Source organism: Hipposideros armiger, unplaced genomic scaffold (genome assembly GCF_001890085.2).
Source record: "Hipposideros armiger isolate ML-2016 unplaced genomic scaffold, ASM189008v1 scaffold_743, whole genome shotgun sequence".
Classification (NCBI taxonomy): domain Eukaryota; kingdom Metazoa; phylum Chordata; class Mammalia; order Chiroptera; family Hipposideridae; genus Hipposideros; species Hipposideros armiger.
The window spans coordinates 446,657-471,766 of NW_017732093.1; the positions used below are offsets into that span (position 1 = coordinate 446,657).

Genomic DNA, 25,110 nt, shown 5'->3' on the forward strand with positions numbered 1-25,110 from the left:
CATTCTTTAATTTTTCTCTTCTCTTCCCGTGTTTAGGAACTGCCCATGAGTTCAAGAAGCATTTTGAGGTACCCATTTTGAAGGGTAGAGACGCAGCTGCCAGTGAGGCAGACAGGCAGCTAGGCGAGGAGCGACTGCGGGAGCTCACCAGCATTGTGAATAGGTAATGGCAGGTTGGGGGCTGGACTAGAAACATCACCTTTCTTTGACTTCCCCTAAGTTAGTTCATCAGAATTGCCTCCTAAGCCATCCAAGGCCAGTCCTTTGAGACCTTGGCCTATGAGGGCTGGGATTCTAGGAAGGGAATGGGATCTGTGCCCTTACTCTAGCTACTGAATAAATGAAGCGGTCTTGCAGGCCAACTCCTGCTTTCTTCCTGGCCTGGGCCCTATGGTCTGGATTTGGGTTGCTTAGCAATATACTGAGGAAGCTCTTTTCTGACACTGTTGAACTTCCTGAGCAAAATATCCCTTGGAGCAATGTTAGTACTTCAGAAGCTTGCCGTCAATTGGTCTCGGATCTAAAGCACCAGGCTTCTCTTCCCAGGTCTCACAGCCTTCTTTCATAGGTAGAAATAGATCTGATAGATGGGCGTGGCTCCCAGGCTGAGAGGGCTTTTTCCATGGGGCTACATAGCCCACGGGGCAGGTACATTCTGGACTTGGTTTATACACTTGATGATTTATATCCTGAAATGTCCTGCCCTTCCCAGTTGCTACTTCTCCCTCCCGATTTTAGATGGCAGGAAGGAGAATCAGTGTGTTAGGAGCTGCTGCTTAGGCGCCTGATCCATGTTCTTACTGGTCTGCCAGGAGGTATGAGCTTAATTTCATTGAGCTTTGGGCCATCTGACAATAGGCATTTGGGCAAATGCAAGCAGAAACTCCCCTAAGGACTTAGTGGTTTGCAGCTTGCTTTCCTTGTTAGAGGACCAGGCTCAATTGGGAGACTTTGGCCTCTTCTTGAAGACCGGCTAACCTTTTGAAGGGGAAGAGAAAGAGTTTAGTCAAAGCTAGACTGTTTAAGGGCTGGCTAAGTGGCGCGTTGGTTAGGAGTTGGCTTGGGACGCCAGCTCTGAGCAGCAGGGCCCCGTTCGGATACCACATGAGGGCCAGTGACGCTGCGCCCTCTACAGCTAAAATGCTGAACAACAGCTTGACCTGGAGCTTGTGCCGGCTGCGGCGTAGGCTGCAGTGGGGCTGGCCAGCAGCCGGCGTGAGCTTTCCTGAGCTGCCGGGAGCCACTGTGAACGGCCGTCCAATGGCCTGCAAGCGACTGCCTCCCCCAGGAAGAGTGCAATGATCACAATACCAACATGGGTCAGTGAAGTGACATCCTCCACAACTAGACTGAAGAACAAAAGGACAGCAACTTGTCTGTTCCCCTTCCCCAATTCCCCAATAAAATCTTAAAAAAAAAAAAAAACTCTTTAAAAAAACAAAAAAAACCAAAGCTATACCGTTTGAAAGGGTCTCTGTTTCCATGTTTGAGACCACAATGTAGATATCTTTGTCATAGGGCTGATGGGTCTCTGACATTTGATACTACAAAAGGGAGTCAGTCTTGGTTTTTTGGGTGGTACCTTTTATTCTAATAGTTTGCATGACAGTCTTACTAGCCCTGCTTTTTATCCTGTGCTTTCCAGGTGCCTGATACGGAGGACATCTGATATCCTTTCTAAGTATCTGCCTGTGAAGATTGAGCAGGTGGTTTGTTGCAGGTACTGAACTCAACTGAGGGGTATGGAGTGAGTAAAACTTCAGCCCTCAAGGTGTCTTCAGAGGGCTGAAGTGTGGTCCAGCCTTCCCCACTGACCCAGCTGCCTTTTTTCAGGCTGACACCCCTGCAGACTGAATTATACCAGAGGTTTCTGAGACAGGCCAAGCCAGCAGAAGAGTTGTGTGAGGGCAAGATGACCGTGTCTTCCCTTTCTTCCATCACCTCACTAAAGAAGCTATGTAATCGTGAGTTGGGTCTGTGCCCTGAGATCCTCTGTGAGAGTGAGCAAGGAAGGGTAGCCTCCTGCAGGTGATCCAACCACCTTCACTAAAATTTGTCCAGAGTCCTCATAGAAGCCACATGTGATTGCAGCCCTCTCCAAAGCATGAGCCCTATATTGTGTACTCTGTAAACCAGACCCTTTGCTTTGAAAAATTTAGCTTTCCTCTGCCTAGTCCATGCTTGATGCTTGGGGTATATAGGATTGTGTGTGAGAGTGTGTTCATGCACACGTGCATATAAAATGTTGGACAGGAGGAAAACTAACAAACCATAATACCCTCTCTGGTATAGCCTCCTTGTTGGGAGAACATGCTAGTAAGCAAGATTGTCCACTCATGGTCCCAGATGGCACTGCAAGATTGTCCACTCATGGTCCCAGATGGCACTGACTGCACACTGGAATTTGGGACCAAGCAAATCTGGTGCTGAGGAAGGTCTTTTGTGTAGGCTTCTAGAAGGGGGTTCTAATGAGCACTGAAGTAGAAACTTCCAAAAGCAATGTAGCTGGCATTTTTTTCCCCTCCCAGATCCAGCTCTAATCTATGACAAATGTGTGGAAGAGGAGGATGGCTTTGAAGGTGCCTTGGACATATTCCCCCCTGGTTATAGTTCCAAGGCTCTAGAGCCTCAATTGTCAGGTGAGCCCTTTCCTACCAGTCTTTGGGTTTCTCTGGGAAGAGGGGTGGGAAATTGTCTTTGTTCTAGACCTATCCTGTCTCAAGGCAGGATATCAACAATAAGAATCCCAGGCAATTGGGAATGCCCACTGAGGGCTAATGGTTGCCGCTCTTCCCAGGTAAGATGCTGGTCCTTGATTACATTCTGGCAGTGACCCGAAGCCGCAGCAGTGACAAAGTAGTGCTGGTGTCCAATTACACCCAGACATTGGACCTTTTTGAAAAGCTCTGCCGGGCCCGAAGGTAGGGAAGAACCTAACTAGGCTGCCAAAGGGGTGCCTCCCCGCTTGTCCCCCTAGAAAAGTAGGTGTTCTGATGGTGGATATGGGCCAAGGTGTGGATGAAGGTATCTGTTTCCTTATTGCTGTGATGGTCCCAGTTTCCTCTCTAAGCTGAATAGCCCCATGTCCTTCAGGTGCTCCCACAGGACAGTCCTGGCCCCTAGCTCCCTGTCCATCTCTTTGGGAGTGTGGGGCCTCAGGCTGTGCATGAACAGCCTCAAGCATGTAGTTCAGTCCCTGCTGTAGCTCTACCTCCAAGGGGCTCTGCTTCCTTCTTGGGTTTTAATCTTTGGATTCCTCTCTAGGTATTTGTATGTCCGCTTGGATGGCACAATGTCCATTAAGAAGCGAGCCAAGGTTGTGGAGCGCTTCAATAATCCATTGGTAAAGGCACAGCCCCTGTTCCCACACCAAAAGTGCAGTAACATTATAATTAAGGGTTGATAGAAAAGCTATAAGAGGGTTCTGCTCTAGGGTCTTCCTGGATTATTTTTTTAGGTGGCTGTGATAGGGTTAGGTTGATTGGTAATGGCTGGGCTGGGAACTGACTTTGCAGGCTGGGAAGTTGGCTGGTATGTGACAAATTGGTGGTCCTCACCATTGGTCTCAGTGTAAGAATACACTGATGTGTGAGAGAGAACACTTGGCTGGGCTGAGTAGGATACAGGTTCAGCCTGCAAAAGCTTCTTTTTCTCCTGCTTCCTCTCTTTCCAGAGCCCCGATTTTGTGTTCATGCTGAGCAGCAAAGCTGGGGGCTGTGGCCTCAATCTCATTGGGGCTAACCGGCTGGTCATGTTTGACCCTGACTGGAACCCGGCTAATGATGAACAAGCCATGGCCCGGGTCTGGCGTGATGGTCAAAAGAAGACCTGCTATATCTACCGCCTGCTATCTGTAAGCATCGTGGTAGTGGTAGGAGTAGGGTGGGTCAGGGAACAAGACCTTGCGTTGTCTCTCGTGCCTCTCTTTGGCCCATCTGCCTCTAGCAGTGGCCAGGGTATGGGCTTAGCCTGGAGCCTTTTATTCTTCTGTTCTCTCCACCCCATTCCTTCAAACCCTTCTTACAATGCCCTCTGCATACCTGTTCAACAGTTAACAAACTTCCCTGTGGCCTCATCCTTTCCTGCTTTCCCTCATACCTGATTTTCACTGTGCTACCTGCCTTGTAGTCTTCTCATACTCCATGCCCCATGGTGCTAAGAAGTGGTATTGGCGTCCTCCAGGTTCTCTGTGATCACAGACCATGCACCCTATAGTTCCTCTTTTGAAGCTCATGTTGTCTGACTTGATACCCTCTTTTCCTTGTTACAGTCATCTACCTCCTGCTATTTTCCTAATTCATTGATGACTTTGGACACCAGCTCAGTCTTCATTTCTTCCCCAAATCCAGCTATTATCCTGGTGGACTTCAAGGACCATGCAGTTACCCAGCACTCTTTCATGTTTCCTTGACCTCCTCTCTAATAACTTCCCCCTATTTTAACTCTCCCTATTGTAATTACTTGCAAGGCTACACTGTGGAACTTTAACGGTGCCCAAAACTTTAATAGCTATCATTAGTAATAGCTATTACTTCCTGTCTTTTCTCATACCTCCTACATCAGCTTCAACCTAACATTCCTAGTATCCCTCGCCCCCAGATCCACTTGACTTCCTTTTCTATTCAGCCTGATCTTCACTGTGCATCTTTCAGCCTCTCCTTCCCTAATACCTCCTCCACTTGGGTCATTACAGCTGTTCTCAGCTTCTACACTATGTAAAATTTGCATTTACAGATTGACACTACCACAAATTCACGTTCACCATTTTGGGCTGGGCCGTATCTCATTTTCTTCAATAGCCACTCCAAGCTATTACCACTTTCCTCAAGTTTCCTTCCTAACCCTGTCTCTCTATTTGTAGAGACCTTGTCCTTTTACTCCACAGAAAAATGTAGGCTACCAGGCTTCAATTCTCTTCCCTCCCTCTCTTTTGTAAATCTCTACACCTGCTCTTCCCTTCCCATCCCAGAGGAAGATCATTCCCTTTCTCTCTGCTTGAGGCTTATCATCCCAGCTTTGCTCTGGACCCCTTCCCAAGTTGATTAATGTCTCCTTTATTCCCTAAAGTCTGTAAACATACTTGGGTAGCCCTCATCTTGAAAACAATTTCTCAGCTCTCTCTTATTGTAGCCACGACCTTGGGTTACTTCCCATTCATTTACTGTCAAATTTTTCCAAAGCCTACAGGTTAACTTCATCTCCTTATCTTCTACGCACTCATCAGACGACTTAAGCCACTGAACCTTTGTTGTTGTTTTTGTTTTTTAAAAGATTTTATTGGGGAAGGGGAACAGCCAAGTTGTTGTTTTTCAGTCTTGGCTGTGGAGGGCGCAGCTAGCTCAGCTCCAAGTCCAGTTGCCATCCGGCCGGCTGTCGGTGGCTCATGGCCGCTCAGCTCAAGGTGCCATGTTCAATCTTAGTTGCGGGTGGGTGTAGCCCACCATCCCACGCAGGAGTCGAACCGGCCATCTTGTTGTTAGGAGCCTGTGCTCTCACCAGCTGAGCTATCCTGCCACCAGTTGGCAGCTCAGTGGCAGCTCAGCTCAGGGGCAGCTGACTGGCCCATGTGGGAGTTGAACTGGCAACATTGTTGCTCAGAGCTGTGCTCTTAAGCAACTGGGCCACTTGGCTGGCCCTGAACCTGCTTTTGAATGTACTATTATTGGCTTCCTAATTGCCAAAACAAGTAATTTTTTGGTTTTCTCTTCTTTGTGTCTTACACTGTTGACTACTAATCTTAAAATTCTTTTCTCTTTGGAAACTCCACTCTGGTTTCCCTATCTCTGTGATTATATACACTTATTATATTGACAAGTTTCTAACAAAATTTTTAGCCCTGATCTCTTGAGTTCTAGACCCATATATACATCACCTGCTGTACATTTCTTAAATATCTTAAATGATCACTTTAGATGCATCATTACTAAACTTAGTCCTCTTCTGAATTTTGTCATTTAATGGCTCTACTATTCACCCAACCCAAGTCTGGGGCATCATCCTACTTGATCATTCTGTCTCCTAACCACCATTGATTTTCCTTCTTGAAATTTCCTTAACCTAACCTTCCTCTCCATGCTATGCTAAGGTCACAGTAGTCTCTCCCTTGGATATTACAGCAGCTTCCTAATTCTTTACCATTAGTCTTATCCTAACTCATTCTTCACTTATTGCTTCCAGAATGAGCTTTCCAAAAACTCTGTTTTTCATCACTTCCAAGACAAGGTCAAGCTCTTCAGTCTGGCATCCAGGTTTTTCCAATATGGCCTCTGCTGACTTTTTCAAGCCCATCTCTTCCCACTCTTCTGCCATCTCTAGACAGACAGAGCTCACAGTCTTCCAATAGGCCAGGCTTATCCCTTTGTTCGTGTGCTGGAAATGCCTTCCTTTTGCTCTTTCCTTGTAAGCCATCTATTCATTTTTTTAAGACAGCTCAAAGATCATCTTTAAGCATTTCAACACTATTTCACTCAGCCATCCCTCTTGTGGGCTTCTGGGTGTTCTATACAGATTTCTTTTATTGTACCAATTAGTTTATGTCTGTCTCTCCCACTAGTCTATGAGTTCAAGAATAGGGATCATATTTGATTGTTCTTTGTATCCTAGTATTAGCACAAGACCTGGCCTGGGATACCCAAGTGATAGTTACTGAATGAGACTTGGGCTTGGCATGGAAGCGTGGTGAAGCTGCTGCAGACAAACCTCAGCTTACCCTGAAGGAACTTAGCCAGGCCCTGAAAACCCTCCCTTGCTACAGAAAATATCCTGGTGGGCAGACATGTAGAAGTCATGTTCCCAAGAGATAGACTAGGAAATGGACTCAGCTGAGCAGAGGTATTGCTATAGGACTCTTACTTTTCATTTATCTCCCTTTCTCTTGGGTTGCGGCTATAGTTTCAGTCCTCGGGTTTTCCTGCCTCAATGTATGGGGATGACTCAGCCGTGCGTCCCTGGTTCCCTCCTCCCCCAGGCAGGAACCATTGAGGAGAAGATATTCCAGCGTCAGAGCCACAAGAAGGCACTGAGTAGCTGTGTGGTGGATGAGCAGGACGTGCAGCGGCACTTCTCTCTGGGCGAGCTGAAGGAGCTGTTTACCCTGGACGAGGCGAGCCTCAGTGACACACATGATAGGTGGGTGGAGTGCCCTTGCTAGCCATTATCTCTGGACTCCCCGCACAACATGGAGGTGGGATGTGTGGTGACCACAGCTCTGTGTTCTGCCCCCAGGTTGCGCTGCCGCCGCTGTGTCAACAACCACCAGGTCAGGCCACCCCCTGATGGTTCTGACTGCACCTCAGACCTGGCTCAATGGAACCATAGCTCTGATAAGCGGGGGCTCCGGGATGAGGTACTCCAGGCTGCCTGGGATGCTGCCACCACTGCCATCACCTTTGTGTTCCACCAGCGTTCCCATGAGGAGCAGCGGGGCCTCCGCTGATAACCAGCTGGTCTGGGTTTAGCTGTTAGAGGAAGGAAACAGGGCAAAGGGGGTCCCTGCCCCTTAGGGCCCTGCTGAATTTTATTCTCTGGGAGAAAAACCATTAAGAAGGGCTGCATGATGTTTGCCCAAAATTTATTTTATAAGAAAAACTTTTTTGGTTAAAAAAAGAAAGGAATAAAGGTATGAAAGGGACTGAGGCCTGGGAGCAGCATGGTAAGCCCAGGAGAGAAGAGGCCTGGTAGTGGGCACTCCTATACTTCTCTAAAGCTTGGGTACCTGCTTGAGGCAGGAAAGGAGGAACCCCGGAGCAGGGGGAGGGGAGCTGTCCTCAGTGACTGATAACCACTGTAACCTCCTGGCCCAGGGTTCCCAGGTTACTGAGTAAGGGGCCCAAAGACTCTAAACCCAGTTCTGGGAATGCCTTTGCTGGACCCCATCAAGGCCTCCAGAACCTCAGTGCAAGGGAAGAAGGAAAATAGAGAAAAAAAGGTGGCAGAAAGAGAAAGACAGAATTGGTAGCTGGGAGTTCTGGGCAGCCCATGCCTCAGCCCCTACAAGCTGATGGTACTGAGCATGGGCCTGTGAGGCGTGGGCCCCATCACATGGTGCTGACATAATCTGCGAAGGCCTGGGATGAGTCCCACGAGTCACTAACCACGTGGCAGGTGGCCCGGAGCCGCCGGATGGCTTCCCTGGCTGTGACTGCATCCTGGTCCAGCCAGTTCTGGAAGAGGCGCAGGTGACCAAAGGCTCCACGGCCCCAGCGCTCCAGCCGCTTGGCGAACTCCAGAAGCCCATCTGGCTTGATGCAGTTGGAACTGGTAGGGATGAGACAGATTAGACACCCACGAAGCAATTAATCCTTGGTCTGTGTCGCTGTAGGTCTATCCCTTGTCCCCCCCTCCCCTCCTGTCTATCCAGCTCCCCACCTCCCAACATGTACCTGATGTCCAGCTGACACAGAGAGGAGGACGAATCCTCTGAGAAGACATCTGCCAGGGCCAGCAGGCCAGCATTCCCTGGGGAGAAGGGGAGAAATGTCGGTAACCTCCACCCAAGAGCAGGGAACAGGGTACCCCAACCTAATTCTGGCTGGGGAGAAGCCCCGCCTCCTGAAGTCCCAGCACACAGCTATATTCTAACCCCCACGTAACCAGTACAGAGGTCTATGCCTTTACCCACTGGGTTTCTAGGTCAAGGGTTTGGCCTCTTCCCCCTCTCCCTCTCCATTCCCAGGGCCCTGCCCCCACCCAGGCGGTTCCCTGGCAGCCGGAGGCCCTTCAATGTGGAGTTGCCCTTCATAGCAGCAACCATCTCAGGCAGAAATTGGGCCGGGCGCTTCTCAAACAGACGGCAGAAGGAGAAGGTAATTTCTGTCAAGAGAAATTGGAAAAAAATTCTGTTGGCTGCATAGGACTGGTGCTGCCCCTCTTGCCCCAGTTGGCCTTAGCAAGGGGTGTAACCATTTTAGAGAGGCCCTGAAAGAGAAAGGAATTTGTCCAAGACCCCAACTACGGCTAAAACTAAGTCAGCGTTCAAACCAGAGATTGAGCCTAGATGTTCACTGTATGGAGGGTCTCTGCATGGACATTCACTTCCTTCTTTCCCTCATCCATTGACTGCCCTCTATGCAGGGATGGGAATTAGAGACAAGTCTATGAGGGGAACCGGACAGCACATTTATCCCTCTACTACCATCATTTCTGTCAGCCACTGAAAGATAAAAAACTTGTGGGTGAGGCACTCTAAAAGTGAGTTATTTCCCATGTGTAGTAGAGGAGGAGTTGAGTTTGGAAGGTCATGCAGGTTCTATAACCATTTTAAAGTTGAGGACATAAGGCCAAGAAAAAAAAACAGTGGCTCACTCAGTGAGACAGTGCAGAGCCACAGTGAGGACTCAGGAATGCTCCAGGTTCTGGATAAAGAACTTACCTTGAAGAGTCAGATTCTGTAACAAAAAGAGCACCTCACTCTGACAGTCGGCCATATTCATGTCGTGGAAGCTCAGCCTCTTCAGGGCTATGTTGTACTCTAGATGGGGGCAGAGGCCATGGGTCTTAGCTTTTCCAAAGAACAACGCAAGGTCCTCTCCTACCCTTCTCCCTTTACCATTCTAGCTGGGTCTTACCTTTGAGTGTCTGCAACACAAGTCCAAAATCCTGGGGAGAGGCAAAGGTGGCGCTATCCAGGGAGAGCTGCTGCAGAGAACCTGAGGCCTTCAGTACAGAGCAGAGCAGTGGGGCTGGCTGGGCTCCTCGTGGAAAACCCATCTCCAACTGTTCCAGGCAGTTTTCTGGACATGGTAGGGAGAGTAGATTCCAGCTGGTCATCTCTACCTCACTCCCATACCAGGTCCCACCCTGTCCTTAAGGGATTCACTAAAAATTCATTCGTATGTCTACTTGTCCTTCAGTGCCTACCATATTCTAGGCACTGTCCTACGTTCTGGAAATAAAGCACCAGCTATGAAATTTAGTCCTTTACAGAGCTTCTAGTCCAGGAAAACTACTACTCAGACATAAGCAAATATGAGTATGGAGAGTGGGGGGGTTGGGGCAGGAGACATACAAGGACTAAGGGAACATATAGTAGGGGGACGTAATCTAGTCTTAACAGTTCTGTTCTTGGTTCAGACTCCTTTTCTGGGGGTTACTCCCTGCTGGGCTTGTGGCCTGTGCCCTTATCTGGCCCATGGTTATCTTTAAGAACAGCAGGCTAAAGATGGGATAGAGTCCAGAAAAGCCAGGAATGAGTGGTGGCAAGCCTGAATTAAAGATCTTTCTGTCTTCCCCACACAAATGCACTTGCATATCTGTGTATACACACACACACACACACAAATGTGCATGCCCAGTGCTTCACCTGGTATCTCTTCATCCCCTATTATGTGGCTAGGGGGCCCTGCATTCGCTGGCACAGCAGGATTGTCCCTTTGGCTGGGGTGGTCAACACGAATAGAGAGGACCCGTAGCAGGGGCAGGGCTCGCACAATGGCACGTGTCAGCTCCAGGATGGGCAGTGGTGAGAACAGGTCACTGAGATGCAGGGCACGGAGGCGGCATCCAGCCTGGCCTGACAGGGCCCGCAGGCTGTCCAGGAGGCGGAAGATGTTAGAGCCCAGGCCTATGGCAGGAAAGAGTCATGTGGGAGTGTCAGCAAGGGTAACTCAGAGACAACTCCAAATATTTCTAACTAAAATCTCAAGCTTTGGATCAGATTATTTAAAACCATTTTCTCAACTTTTCATCCATTGTCTTGCTTTTTCCTCAGGTAACCAGCAAACTGATGTCTACTGTACTGGGCCATGCCCTCAAGCATCAGTCAGGGCAGAGTCACCACAAGATAGGATGTGGTGGGGTAGCATATAGCTAGCTGCCAATTGGGTGATAGCTCCAAACAGCAGCAGAGGTCTCTGGACTTTGCCTATAGGTCACAGGGAACATCTATAAACTGAGGAGTAGAGTGAGAATGACCCAATGGGGAATACTTGAACAGATTCATTGGGTAGGTATGGGGGAGAAAAGAATAACCACATCCCGCAGAAGGGAGTAGGATCCAGAAGGTTAGGTAGGGGGCAGTTGCTTAATGCCACAAAGCAAATAATTCCTTGGGACCTGCTCCCTTATCTCCCCTTGGACTGAGCAGGCTCCTGTTGATTCATTCAACTAAACCTTACCCGCACCTAGTAAATAGAGGTTCTTTTTGCTACACAGTAGCAAGCAGCACATCTTATTCCTGACTATAGCCTGATAAATAAATGTGTGATGGGAACTGGGGAAGTAGAGTACTGTGGAAGTACAAAGCATGGGTGGGTACTAAACACCCAGTTCAGCTTATGTCAATACAGGCTTTCCAGGTGAGTCCTAAAGAACATAAAGGAGACAGGCTAAAAGAAGGGAGAAGGGACAGAGAGAACCTGGCATATATAAAGGCCTGAAGGAGAAAGTGGCAGGTTCCAAGAACTGAAAAATATTCAAAGTAGCAGATGTTTAAAGTTTTAAAGGAATGTTTGATATACAACTTAAGAGGTAAGCAGGGGTGAGAACATAAATGACCCTGTAAGTAAAATTATGACATGGTGATGAAACCATTGAAGGGTTAAGTGAATGACACTTGCATTTTTGAAAAAATGCTTGGGTTACAGTGTAGACAATGGATTGTATGGTGAGTATGGAGTCGGGAGGAACTGCTGAAATGAATCCGGTGAGAAGTAATGGTAGCCTGAATTAATGATGGGGAGATAGAGAAATAAATGCATTTGATAGGTGGTAAACATTGGACCTGGTAGCCAAATACATGTGGATAAGAGAAAGAATCCAGGTTTCTTTTGGGCAATGGAGCCACCTATGATGTTACTGAGAACAGAAGGTGCAATGTATAGAAAGAAGATACATTCAGGTTGGGGAGCTTCTGTTTTATGACGTGGTGCTATCTAGTAATCAGCTGGATAAATGGGTCTGGAGTTTAAGAGAAAGATCTGGGCTAATGTCATAGAATGGGGAGTTTTAAGAATACATGGCTTTTGAAACCAAGGGAATGGACAAAATTGTCCAGCAAGTGTGTAAAGCTGGAGAGCTCTGAGGAACTCAGAACATTAAGAGAGAAGAAAAGTAATGTCCAGAAGAGGGAGGAGGAAAAAAAAAATCAAATTTTGACAAAGTAGAAATGAGAGTACTTCATGAAGACTGCTTAATAGCAAATGCTGCCAAGAACTAATGTGAGGACTGAAAAGTATATATTGAACTTAGCAATAAGGAAGACCTTGGTGACCTAGGTCTTCAGAGTAGTGGGGATGTAAGCAAGGCTGGAGTGGGCTGTAAGAGAAAAGATAACACAGATGTGAAGGCAGGAGAGACTAGGACTAATAAATATGGAAGAGAGGTGGTGGTGGTGGTAGATTTTGGTGGATACCTGATTTAATGTTTAAATGGAGGAGACAGGAGGCAGCATTAAATAGTTTAAAAGCATGGATTCTGGAGCATGGTTGCCTGAGTTTGAATCCTGGCTCTATAACTTAGTAGCTAGGTTACCCTGGGCAAGTCACTTGACCTCATAGGGTTGTAAGGATTAAATTAATGAGAATACTTAAAATATGCCAGACACATACTAAGTAGCATATGGAAGTTAGCTCTTATTACTAGAGCATGTAAACAAGTTTTCCTAAGGTGAGGGTATGAGTCCAGAGCACAGGTAGAAGAATTAGCCTTAGATAGGACAGTGATCTCGTCCACTGGTGAATGAGGCAAGGATGGATGCAAATAACGGAGAGCTTATAGGCTAGTTAATGGTAAATTGAAGTAGTTCATGTGTGATGGCTTCTATTTTCTCTGTGAAGTAGGAGGTGAGGTCATCTGCTGAGAGGAAAAGGGGGAAGGGTTTGGAAGTGGTACACTAGGAATGGGAACTGATGTTGCAAACACAGGATTTGTCTAAGGTTGATGACTTTGCATAGTAGCACCAATCTGCACAATTATGTCTCGTAGTGCTGTGCAATCTGCCTAAATTTATCCAGAGCTGAAGTTTGGCTAGCTGGGCATAGCCAGGTAGGAAAGAACTGCTTTGCAGGTTACTGGTCTGATAAAATAATGCCCCACACCTTGTCTGTACAGCTGTTTTGATATATGACTGGTATGATCTAGCCTTAGCCCTTGCTGGGCTTGCATACTCTCTACATACTCCCATCTGCCCTTGGATTGCCTGCCATATCTAAAACGTACTCATTCTTCAGGTCCTCACTGCCCCTCAGGAACCCTGGCTTTTAACTATAAATCAAGTCTGTAGAACTCATGTTCCTCTTCCCTAGCATCGACAGCCTGCCGCTACATGTGTGTGCCTTCTGCCTCACAGGGAGGCAGGCCGGGCCACATCTCCAGCTTCCTGATCATACCCTGTTCCCTTCCACAGGATTGGGCATACAGCTGGTGCTGCTGGGAGACCCAACCCCTGCCCCTCTAGGGCACTCACCATTATAGGATAGTGTGAGGCTCTCCAGAGACACCCAGGAGCTCAGCAGGTGGCACAGTGTCAGAGCCGCCTCTGTGGACAGTGGAACTGTGAATAGCTCCAAGGTGGAAATGCTGCGGAATCGTTGGGAGGCTTCTAGTGCTGGAAGCCCCAGGCAGCTGGGATCTGATCCATCTAAAGCGCCACAAGCCACTTCCCCTATCTCCATCTCTTCCCCATCCTCCTTCTCACCAGCCACAATGAAAACAAAGTCATACAGGTCTTCAGACTCTGCACCAGACCCCTGACGAGTGCGAGCACCCTTCTTCCCTGCAGCTCGCTTAAAACGCTTTAGGGGCTTAGGCTGTGGGGCTGAGCTAGCTGGAGCCCGTTTGGATGAGGATGTGGAAGAGGAGGGAGAGGCAGAGGAGGTGGTGGCTGGAGCAGAGGGTGGCTGCTTGGTGCCAGGAGCCTCGTGGGAGGTGGCTGGAGGGTGCAGCTCCCTTTTAGGGTCTATCCCGCCTGCTCTCAGGCTCTCCTGTGCGCTCCGGCGGGTAACCCGAGTGGCAGGTGCGGCTCTGGCCGTCTGCTTAGCTTCGTTCTTCCGCCGGGAAGCCATCAGGGCTGCAGCACATCGCTCAGCAGCATCCCTGCGAGGCCTGCGTGAACCCAGCAGGAGGGACCCTTCATCTCGGGATGGGGCCCGGCCTCGGGAGGCCTCTCCACAGAGGCGGCAGGGCGGGCCACCAGGGCCTGGCTGCCAGAAGCCAGCACTCATGGTCAGGATTAGGATGAAAAGGGCTGACTCAGGCACAGGCCAGGAGTACAGCGACACCTGGCTGACAGCCCCATGATGAATAAGCTGATGCAATAGCTGTCGGAGTGACTGCTGAGCAGCCACATCAGAGAAAAGCAGATGTCGGAACTTCAGGGTGTGCAGGGAACTGGCCAGGGTCTCCAGGACCCTGCGATTGGGCTCTGCCACCAGCTCAGTTGCACCCTGCAGCATGTTGCAGATGGTGAGCTGCCGGACATGGCGGGAGCTATGCAGAAGAGGTGAGAAGCGCTGGTCACAAAGACGCCTGTCAGAAGACACATCAATGGTCCCACGTAGAACATGGGAAAAAAAGGCCTCCATAAACTTGGCTCGCCAACAGGTCACACTCTGAAAGCAGAGAACATGCCAGACAGCTGTGATGCTAAGTGCAACCCATAGAACCATCATCATCCCAGTTTACTTCCTTCCATAGTTACTTACTGTGCCAGGAAACACTAAATTTATACAAATTCATGTAATTCTTGCATTATTGAGGCGTGTATTACTATTAGCCCCATTCTACAGGTAAGAAAACCAAGGTACAAAGGTTGTTATTGCCTGTGGTTACACAGGTAAGTGGCAGAATCAAGATTTGAACCCAGGAAATTTGGTTCCAGAGACCAGTTTGCTCTAGTGCCTCTCAAGTGAAACTCAACCCTGTAAATTCTTCCATGTTTGTTTCTAGAACCTGACCCCAACTTTTCATTCTTACACTACCATGTTTGTTCAGAAAACTTATCACCTCACACCTGACTACATCAGCTTCCTGATTACTCACTCTAACTGTCCCCTTTCCCCTTCCCGAACTTTTGCACAAGCCCACTGGATTTTTCTTTGTAAAACACCTCTGATTACATTATTCTGCTTTAAAACCCCGGATGTCTTCCCACTGCCTAGGGTTAATTTGAAATTCTTCAGCCTGGCAGGGAAAGCCCTCCACAATATGAGCTCTGCCTACCTGAGAAGCTATTTCCCACATCTAGCACCATGAATTCTTTGCTCTGGCCAAATTGGTCACTTTACTGATCCAAAAACCTGCCTTCTATGTCCTTTCTTACATGTGCCCCAAATACTCTTCATTGCCAAAATCAAACCCACTTCCTGAAAGGACCTACTATTCCATTCTCAGGCTGTTAGTGTTTCTCTTTGTCCCCGCCTCCCCCGACCCAACTCTTGTTGGGACTACTCAGGTCTTGGACTTGGGTAGACATGCCTTATGGTGTTGAGTCTGCCTGTGTACATGTCTTATCCCAACCATATTAGAAATTCCTGGACAGCAGGGACCAAATCTTAGATTTCTGTTTTCTTCAAGGCAATAGTTATTTGCTTTGATGGATATGAGACTTCATCAGACTATCCTGATACATTTAGAAGAACTCAAGTGCAAGTGATTTTGAATCTTTGGTGCAATTTACTGTGGGGCTTTTTTCCAAAATTCATGTGCCAGGTACCCAGACTTGGACGTTCTGTTAACATTTGATGTAAGGTCCATGCATCTTTTAAAAACCATCCCCAAACGAATTTGATGTCTGTTAGAGGTTAGGAATTCTACCTGCCCCCCAAAGGGCAGACTGAAATAAAGACTTCCCTAAGTCCCCATTCTTTTTTAAGGTACAGTAGAATGTCTGCTGACTTTGATACAGGTGCCAGCTCTGCCACTATACTCTGGATCTTTCTGATCCCCTCTTCATCTGTAAAACCTTCACAAGTTTGTTATGATGATTAAATTAGGCAGTGAAAGCTGAAGCATTTTGTAAACTAAAATACAAAATGTTACTTCTGCTGCTAGTCATTAGCCAAGATGGGCAATGTGAAATGGATGTGACAGAGGCAGAAACTGTTAAGTGGACACAGTCTGAAGCAAAGGTAGTGGGGGTCTGCAGGTTGCCCAAAACTAAGACACCTTGGTACTTACCCTACCTCCATGCATTCTCTCCTACCAGAGTGACCCTCAAGCTATATCAGGGTCTTGGCAGGAGCTGGGCCCCTATTGTTCTCAGGCAAAAATGTCATTCCTTTGGCCTCACTATTCCCCAAGGCTGCCTGCTGTAAGGAATGTCTTCATGCTTGAGATAAATGCATGGAAAGGAGAGAAGGACCTCTCTCACCAGCAGCAGGGTGGGAGCAATAGGGGAGCAGGAAAAAAATACAGGCAGCCAAATCTCTACACAGCCATGAACGGAAATGGGGTATTCCTGAATCCTTCAAATCCTACCTCACTGGCACTTTTCCTACACACTTGTTGGCCCACGTTCACAGCCTCGAAAAACACTGGCAGGTAACCCTAGTAAGGTTTCAACTTCACAAATGAGATATTCAAATGGTTATAGATCTGGGCCCAAAATACAAAGATGTGAACCAAGATACTGTGGCTGTTTCTGACTGTGAGGCAAGCAGAATATGTAGTTTAGATAACTAAATACTAGGATTTTTAGTCAGTTGAAGACAATGGGAGAGAATTTCTGAAATTGGTACACTGATGACATAACTGCAGTAAGAGCACATGACAGTGTGTACTCCTGTACACACTCTAAAGCCAGACTTCGTCAACTTGAATCCTGGGTCTGCTGTTCACAACTGTGACCTTAGGCAAGTCACTTCACCTCTTTCTGCCTAAATTTCATCTGTAAAGTGAAGAAAATAACTATTACCTACATCATAGAGTTGTGAGGAATAAGTGAGTATGTAAAGTTAGTTATGACAACTATCTCAGTAGCTTTTTTTCTCATGAATTCATGCATGAGCAGACAGCAGTTTACTGCATTTTGTTCCATCATTACCCTTTAGAACAATCTATGCTAAAACTTCAAAGCTGAAAAATACCTGCGAGATCTAGTACAAGCCACTCATTTTGTGGACTTGTACACTAGAGCTCAGAAAATGCAGTGATTTAAATACTTCCTTTTGAATGATGAGAAAAATGAAGGAAAAATGAGACACCACCAAACAGGTGAAATGATATTTACCTACCAACACAATCCCTGGCCTATCCACAATGGGGTGGCAGCTCAGGCATTGGTGGGGTAGAAGTGTGTATATGCAAACTAAGGAGAACTTTTCTTGTACTAAACTGTTAGAGCCTGCACATATTCATAAACTATTATCCACTGTTGCCTTTCTAATAGAAATATTGTTTGTGCAAAGATAAAGAAACAAAAAATCATGTGTAAACCAACTCTTTGGAGTATATATGCATATGTGAATAATAGCTTTAGATATTTGTTTTATAACATTGAAAATTTTGAACAATTTCGAAGTCTGGGCTTTTTTGAACATTATACTGCCATATCATTAAACATTTTTACCACCAGGTATTTAAGTATTTTTAGAGTATGACTTTATTAATATTTTGAAAATATGGATGTACTATACTTAATTCCTGTATGATTGAATATTTAAATTCTAGCTTTTTGATATTAAACTTTGCTGTAATAGACATCTGGAAATAAATTTTCATGAGTATCTCAATTTTTATGTACTATAAATTCTAAGTAGAATTTCTAGTCAAAGAATTTAAATGTTTTAAAGACGCTGGACAATTATCACCAGATTGCTCACCAAGAAAGTTGTTAACATTTCTGCTCCCACCAATAGTATATTAAAATGCAAGTTTTACCCATCCCTGGAATTACCTTTTAAAACAAAACCAAAACAGACTTTATGAGGTACAATTTTACTTTCCCGTTTAATTATTAATAAGATTGAACATTTTTCACTTTATTGGAAATTTATATTTTGTGACTTGTCCAAATCTTTATCTTATTTTACGGGGATGTTCACCTTTGTCTTACTCTCTTTATCCCTTTGTTTTGCCAATATTGTTGCAAACATTCTTTCCCAATTTATGTACCTTTTAAATTGTATTTATAGTATTGGCATTTTTTATGGTCAAATATGTCCATTATTTTTTTATTTGGTCCTGCCCATTTAATAGCAAGTTTCATCTTGAGATTAGGTAACCAGTCACCTTTATTCATTTTTTAGTTGTTTTGTGCTTGTACTTTTTACAATTTAATCTTTAATCCATATAGTAATTATCTGAGTATATTGTAAAGTGAGGCTCTAACTTTATTTTTTTCCAAATGGTTAATTACTAGAGAACCATTTACTGAATAATCCTTCATTTCCATATTGCCACACTAGTACGACACAGAAATACTGTTGCTTTATAAGCAGTCAGGGGCTATGTCTATCTTGCTCACCACTGTATCCCTAGAACCTAGCACAGTACCTGGAATTGAATAGGCATTCAGTAAATGTTTTTGAATCACGAATGAAGTGAAGGTTACTGTCATGCAAAAGTGGGAAGCAGAAGAAGACACCCTCTGGAATGGATATGCTCCAAGTCAGGACCTCTATCTAGGTGACTGTTAGGTCACCAAGTCTGGGGCTTCCTAAAAGTTCTGAAATGCTCTGAGACAAGAAAACAAGTTAACAAATAGACTCTTTTCCAGGAAGCTTGAGATAATGTTGGATAAAAAGCTTTCTTCAAAAGAAAGATATAATTTCCATCACCAGCTAGTCAACCATACTTCTTGGGAAACACTGGAATAGTAGTCAATCTCATGTTTCTTTAAAAGTTGCAGGAAGCCGTTCCTGTTTTCTAATATTCTTACGTTCACTTCTCTTCCTCTAAGGCCTAATTCCTGTACATAGTGACTGAGGACTTTGTTGGGCCTTAGTGTCATCACACTGAACTTCAGGGGTAGGGTAGTGTCCAGATCTGGAAGTGGAAAAGCTGAAGGATATGGAGCTAAATATTACTGAACCCAGTGCATCCCCAGAAATTCAATCTCCAGTTCCTCATAAGAGCTAACATGTTTTCTTCTCATTTGGCCTCATTCACCATATAAAGCCCAGTTCAAATACTCCTTCCTAGCAAAGATTTTCTTGCTCCCTTCTCCCTCAGCCTCCTTGCTACTTTTCTATCACACCATTTATCCTAGCATATATGATGTATCTGTTTGCATATTTCTCCACTAAACTGGTAGTTCCTCAAGATTAGGGACTGTGTCTGTACTTCCAATATCTAGCATAAGACTTGGTATGTGTTAAGTTTTAGTAAATGTTTATTGAACGTAATCTGTCCTGTCACCTAATTAACCTAATTATGAAACAGCAAAAGAAATGCTGCTTAAATGAAAACTCCGGTGAGTTATATGTGAACCAATGAATAACAGAATCTCAGGGTTAAAAGGAGCCCTAAAAGTCATCTTGTCCAACCTCTCTTACAGTGCTGAATTTCCTCTACAATACCCTGTGTCAAGTAGTTATACAGGATCTGTTTGAACACTTAGAGATGGAAAGCCTATTACCTCTGAAATTAGCCTGTTTCATCACTAATAAGCTCACAGTTTAAAACTTCTACATTCAGTTTAGCAAAATTTATCCTCCTTTAACTTCCACCCAGAACAAGTCTATTAATCCCTCTTTCATAAAAAAAGCATTCAAATATTTTATGACAGTTCATGTTCCCCAAGTCTTCTCTTCAAGGAAAAACATCTCCAGTCCTCCAAATGTGACACACATGGTGTAGCTTTGACTTCTTTTTCCATATTCCAGGGGTAGCCTGACCACTGCAGAACCAGGCAGGTCTATCATCCCCATTGTCCTTCGGCCAATATTATAGTACATTAGTTCACACAGTTCAGGGTACAGTCCTTACATGAGTGGCTTTAGCACATTGTTGACTAAAACCCCTTAATCTCTTTTATACAAGCTGCTGCTAAGCCAGACGCTTTTTATTCTCTACCCTGAGATCATATAATTGGAATTTTCTAGACTCAAGTGAAGAGTTGATTTATCCTGTTAAATTCCATGTTGTTAAGTTTGACCATTGCTCCAGCCCTGTCAAGACCTCTATGAATCCAGGTTCTGCCATCCATTGTGATCACTACCTTTCCCAGTTTTGTGTCACCTACAAACATGGTGAGCAAGCAAGTCAGTGACAAATGCCAATGGTAAAGCACCTTATGACAAGCCATCAGAGCCCTCCTCCCAAATATACTCCATCCCTGCCCCTGCACTTTACTAGCACCCAACTTATGTTTGTGTTCTATTCCTGCTTTCACTGTGCAAAGTCAGGCCAGAGTTCTACCTGGTGCCTTAACTTACTTCCAGACTGGAAGGCCTTGTCTTCATCAGCTCATCCCATAGTCGGCGCCAGATGGCCTGAGTGGAGAGGCCTGTAGGGAGAAATGTCACATTTATTTGGCCACTCCTTGGCCACCATGAATGAAGGATAACAGCCTCTTAATGTTGTCCTTCTTTGGGTTCACAGGAGCCATATGGCAAAGTCGTAAAGAGCACTGGCTCTAAAGACACACTGCCTAGGTTTAAATATAAGCAAACCACACTCTAGCTGTGTGACCTTGGGCAAGTTGTTTAATTTTTCTGTACCTCAGTTTCCTTATTGTAAAATGTAGTTAATGATAGCTATTTCATAAAATTGTTGAAAAGATTAAGTAAGTTTCTCCAGGTAAACTTCCTAGGATAGTGCTTGGCACTAGGGTTAGTTAGATAAATGTTAGCTTTTAACAGACATGTCCAATGAGGGGTTTGGGAGGCAGCTTGCTAAAATAGAAAAACTAAGATTCAGAAGATTTGGGTTCTAGTCTGGCTTTGCTATTTGCAACTGTAGTGTGCCTGTGGTCTCACTTTTATTAGTATAACAGGGATCATATACTTGCTTTGTGTTTCATAGGACACTGTAAGGAATCAGAAAGTAGGCATGAGGGTACTTTTTAAAAACCAAGAAGTTTTATGCAAGTATCTGGTGTGATATTTACCTGAAGAACATATGGTGCCTTGCTTATAATCACTGACTGAGAAAGAAACAGAAAGATACTCAACTCACCTTTCTTGAGGGCAGTTTCCTCAATCCTCTCCAAGTAATATATATTGAGCAGAGGTAAGATGCTTTGAAGTATTGGGCCTGGGAGGGCTACAAAAACCAAAACACAAAATTTATTTTTTTCTTCCATGGTTCCAAGCATTATTTATCCTATTGGAAAAGAAAATGGAAGGGCAGACTTCTCATTTGACAAATGGAACCTGTAGAAGTTAACCTAAGTCTAATTCAAACTCTGGTCCCCGTATCTTCAGCTACTTAGTTGGCAGCTGGAATTTCATGGCCATACACATCTACAAGGGTGAGATAATCCCACAAAGCAAATTGATACACTCATTTGGGAGCTGGTCAGCTCACTTCCGCCCAAGCATAATGAACCATTCTGCATTTAAAAGGTCTTATTGAATATGTGTGATAAAAAAAATCCTTCATAATCTGGGTCCCGCTAACTTCTCCAGCTGCCTGCTATGCCTCCTACACTTCAGCCACACTAAACGACTTTTATTACTTTATCTAACACGTCACACTGCTTTCTGCGCCTGTGCATGAGATCCACTTTTGCCATGCTGTTCTCTCCACCGGAATATCATTGCACTTTCAGCATATCAACTATTCACCTTTCAAGTATCACATGCCCTTTATTAAGCCTTTCCTGAATTCCTTTCCCACTCTTCCAGGTTGGCCACTTCCATCCTTTGGGCCCCCACTATACTCTAAACTAGTACTTCCCTATGAAGAATGGAAATAATTAGGCTCTAAATTCAATATATCTTAAAAACAAAACCTGCTTGCTGACTTCCCGAGAACTGAGAGGCACTATATTGAGTTGTTGGAAAAGTCATGATGCATATTTGCAACGAAAAACATAGAAAAAATAAGTCATGACTTTTCCGACAACCCAATAGTACCATGGCTAATTGGTTTAGTCTCTAGAATTGCACAAAACTGAGTGAAATCCTGATTGTATCACATAGTTAATCGTGAATCCTTGGGCAAATTAACATCTTTAAGCTTAAATTTCCTCAATTTTAAAATGGTGATAATAACTACCTCATAACACTGTTGTGAAAATTAAAGGATATCATGCTTATAATCTTTTTAAGACCATGCTTGGCCATAATAGGCTCACTAAATGTTACAATTATTATTCTTATGCTGTCAATAGCATCTCTGTCCAGCCAAGAATAGGTCTAAGATCTTGGAGTACACCATATCTAAGGAAAATCTTTCAAAACTTCCATTCCCGGATTTTCTTTTATCTTTACTTGTAGAATAGCTGAATTTTGCTATCAAAGAGTCTAGTACAATTCTTTGTACATAGCAGATACTCAACGTACCTGCTTAATGAAAGCACTAATTCCTTATGCTATTACACTAATTTAGGCTCTTATTGCAGTCACAATAAAATCCGAGCTCCACATCCTGGCACTCAAGGTCTAACATACCTATTCTCCTTAAGTTTCCTCATTGTGGCTTTTCCTGCGGCCTCTACTCACTTTTTCCTTCATTACCTACACAAAGCAGAGAGGAGTCCACTACCTCCAGGAAGCCTTTCCTGGCTGCTAGCCCACAGGCCTCTTACTTGGTCTAACTTGATTCAGCTTTTGCTGTGGGCTTGGCCCATGGGAGCTCTTCCTCTTCTCTTCCTCAAATCTGCTCCCCTCTGTTTAGCCATCCCCTCTCAGAGCCACAGGGATTCTAACCCCCTATTATCCACAAACTCCTCTCTTCCTTTCTCCATTCTTCTTAAGCCAGGCTCTTCCTTGCTTCTTTCCAGCCTACGCCTTTAATACTGCCCCTTCCCAACTTGGGGCCTCCACACCCAGTCCCCTTCCCTCCTAGCCAGGTTTAGCATCCTAGAAGCTCTAGGCTAACACACCCAGATCCTCTCTGCCTTCTTCCACATTCCCCAGGACTTTTCTGAGCCCCCTTCCCAGGTCCGCTGCGACCTTTCTCCCATTCCCCACGGGTCAGCCTGATCCTTTTCTCAGCTGTTGGCCCAGGGCCGCCACAATCCCCTCCCCCCACCAGGACTGAGGTATTCTAACAGTCTTTCCCTGGTACATGAAGACACTTGGGCTTCTTCAGGATTGATGCCCCAGCCCCACCATACCCAGGGCCTTCCCACATCCCTGGGCCTCCTTAGCCACTATCCACAGCCTTGGGGCTTATTCCCGGAGGCCCAACGCCCTGCCCATCCCCCCCCCCCAACTCCTGGGCCTTTTCTCCACATCCATCCATCCTCATGGTGAAACCCAAACCCTCATCCCAGGACCACAAGCTCTCACTCCTGGCCTTACCAGGGCCTTCCTCCTGGCAAAGGCACCACCACCACTCCTGAGGTCTTTAGGACCCCTCCCCGACCCCTCCCTCCAAGACCCAGGGCCTCCTCGCCTGCCACCCCTCCCCCTTCCCTGGGCCCCGGGCCTGGCCTGTGCTCTCCTCACCCAAGTTTAGCCCTGGCCTCTGGACCCCACCCCCTCACACCACCAGTCGGTCAGGCCCAAGGCCTCCCTTGTTCCCTGTGCGGGAAGGCCTCTCCCCTCGCCCCCCCTCGCCCCAGGCCCTCACTTGGCTCTCTCTCTTTCACTCTATGAGCCCTCACAACGCGGACCCGAGTTTTCGTCAGCGACCAGGCTGCGACCAGCGGTACCCACCCCACAGCCAGGCCTTCTCGTGCCCATCGGGCTTCAGGCCCCCTGTCCTCCGTTAGCAGGCCCGGCCCGGCCCGGCCCGTCGTGCTCCCCGGCCCACCAGCCAGGCTGGTCATTCCACCCTCCCTGGCCCCTCAGCTGAGCGCCCCAGGCCGTCCGCCTTTGCTGCTCAGCCTGGGCGCCCTCCACCCAAGCCGGGCCCGCAGGTCCCCGCGCTCTCAGGCCTGGGGCCTCCTTTCACTCCCACTCCGACCAAGGCCTCCTAGCGGCGACGCGCCCCCTCCCAGTCCGGAATCCCCGGGCCGTAGCCCCGCCTGGGGCCTCCTTGGCCCTTCCCGCCTGTCCGTCATTCGAGCCTCCTTCTATCGCCGACCGGCTCCGCGCTTCCCTTCACCGGTTCTCGGGCCCTTCCTCGCCGCTCAGGCCAATCCGAGTGGCCACCAGCGCCCCCCGCCTTGTCCGTCAGTCCGTCGCTCAAACAGCTTGGCACCCGAGGCCCCGGTCGTCAGTTCGCTCCCTACAGCCCCGGGCCGTCAGACAGGCCTTGGCGCCCCAAGCCTTTCGGCCTTTCTCCCAGTCCCGTTCCCTCGCTTCCCAATCCACTGGGCTACCCTCGCCCATCAGCTTGGCCTCTGGGGTCTCGGCACCCATGGTGTGTCAGGCAGATCCCGAAGGCCCCTCACCGTCAGTCAGGTTGGGTGCCCCCGGGCCTGGCCTCCTTGCCTTAGGCCGGGCCTCCCAACCTCGGCCCCCGCCCCCAAACAGCCGGACCATCCTTGCCGGTCCGCTCAACATCCTAGACTCCCCAGCCCACTCCAGCCCGAGTGTCAGTTCGATGTCCACAGCCCGGCCCGTCAGTCCAGCCTCTGTCGTCCGGGCCCTGCCGGCTTCGCCCCAGACCGGGCCTCCTGGCCTCGCCCCCCGCGCCCCCCAGCCAGGCCGCGGTACGGGTCTATCTGTCGGTTTGGTACTCGTCTTGACTCTGCCCAGCCCGGTCAGTCACGGAATTCATGCTCCGACCCAATGGTCTGGCTTCCAGTGCCGCGGGCTGGGCCTTGCCCCGGGCCTCCCGGCCTCGCCCCCCGCGCCCCCCGGCCGCTGGGCCGCCTCCGCTCGTTGCCAGAGATAGCCCCTCAACCCGCGACTTACCCCACACCCCGCTCTCCAGAACCCCCATATGGGCGCTCACCGCCCGCCCGCACAGCTCGAACAGGGCGGGGGGAGCGCTGGGGCCCGAGGCCGAGCTCTTCGCTGGCGCCGCCTCCCGGGACGTGGCCTCCATGGTCGTTGCCGCCGCTACCTCACAGAACCAGCAACTCCGGGCGCGCCAGGCCTCGGGCGCCGCCATCTTGGGGAGGTGCGCGAGCCTGGGAGTGGCAGACGCGGACCGCCATCTTGAAAAGGTCAG

At 47.3% G+C, this 25,110-nt stretch overlaps 2 protein-coding genes across 3 annotated transcripts in view; one reads left to right on the plus strand and one right to left on the minus strand.

Moving 5' to 3' along the window:
• The window catches only part of RAD54L (RAD54 like), a 24,472-nt gene extending 16,843 nt beyond the window's left edge, over positions 1-7,629 (plus strand). Inside the window, exons 10-18 of the mRNA XM_019627976.1 lie at positions 37-163; positions 1,646-1,720; positions 1,834-1,964; positions 2,529-2,639; positions 2,798-2,921; positions 3,265-3,343; positions 3,674-3,853; positions 6,968-7,128; positions 7,225-7,629. Of these exons, the coding sequence (XP_019483521.1) occupies positions 37-163; positions 1,646-1,720; positions 1,834-1,964; positions 2,529-2,639; positions 2,798-2,921; positions 3,265-3,343; positions 3,674-3,853; positions 6,968-7,128; positions 7,225-7,435 (1,199 nt within the window). The 3' untranslated portion in view covers positions 7,436-7,629. The remainder of the gene's footprint in view (positions 1-36; positions 164-1,645; positions 1,721-1,833; positions 1,965-2,528; positions 2,640-2,797; positions 2,922-3,264; positions 3,344-3,673; positions 3,854-6,967; positions 7,129-7,224) is intronic.
• LRRC41 (leucine rich repeat containing 41) lies at positions 7,554-25,110 on the minus strand. Of its 2 annotated transcripts, XM_019627973.1 has the most exons (10): positions 24,852-25,108; positions 21,055-21,141; positions 20,313-20,383; positions 13,403-14,546; positions 10,301-10,561; positions 9,567-9,731; positions 9,371-9,469; positions 8,689-8,811; positions 8,382-8,457; positions 7,554-8,256 (listed from the first exon to the last, which is right to left on the minus strand). In XM_019627973.1, exons 1-10 carry the CDS (start codon positions 25,048-25,050, stop codon positions 8,037-8,039), a joined length of 2,445 nt encoding a protein of 814 aa, XP_019483518.1. In that variant the 5' UTR covers positions 25,051-25,108; the 3' UTR covers positions 7,554-8,036. The 2 variants fall into 2 exon arrangements, with proteins under 2 accessions (XP_019483518.1, XP_019483519.1); XM_019627974.1 differs by lacking the exon at positions 10,301-10,561 and having other exon boundaries at positions 24,852-25,110.

Coding starts and splice junctions, on each gene's coding strand:
- LRRC41 (XM_019627973.1), bottom strand. CDS start 25,050: ATGGCGGCGCCCGAGGCCTGGCGCGCCCGGAGTTGCTGGTTCTGTGAG. Junction 10,562..13,402: donor CCTCACACTATCCTATAATG/GTGAGTGCCCTA, acceptor TTCCTGCCATAG/GCCTGGGCTCTAACATCTTC. Junction 8,812..9,370: donor ACAGAATCTGACTCTTCAAG/GTAAGTTCTTTA, acceptor TTCTCTTGACAG/AAATTACCTTCTCCTTCTGC.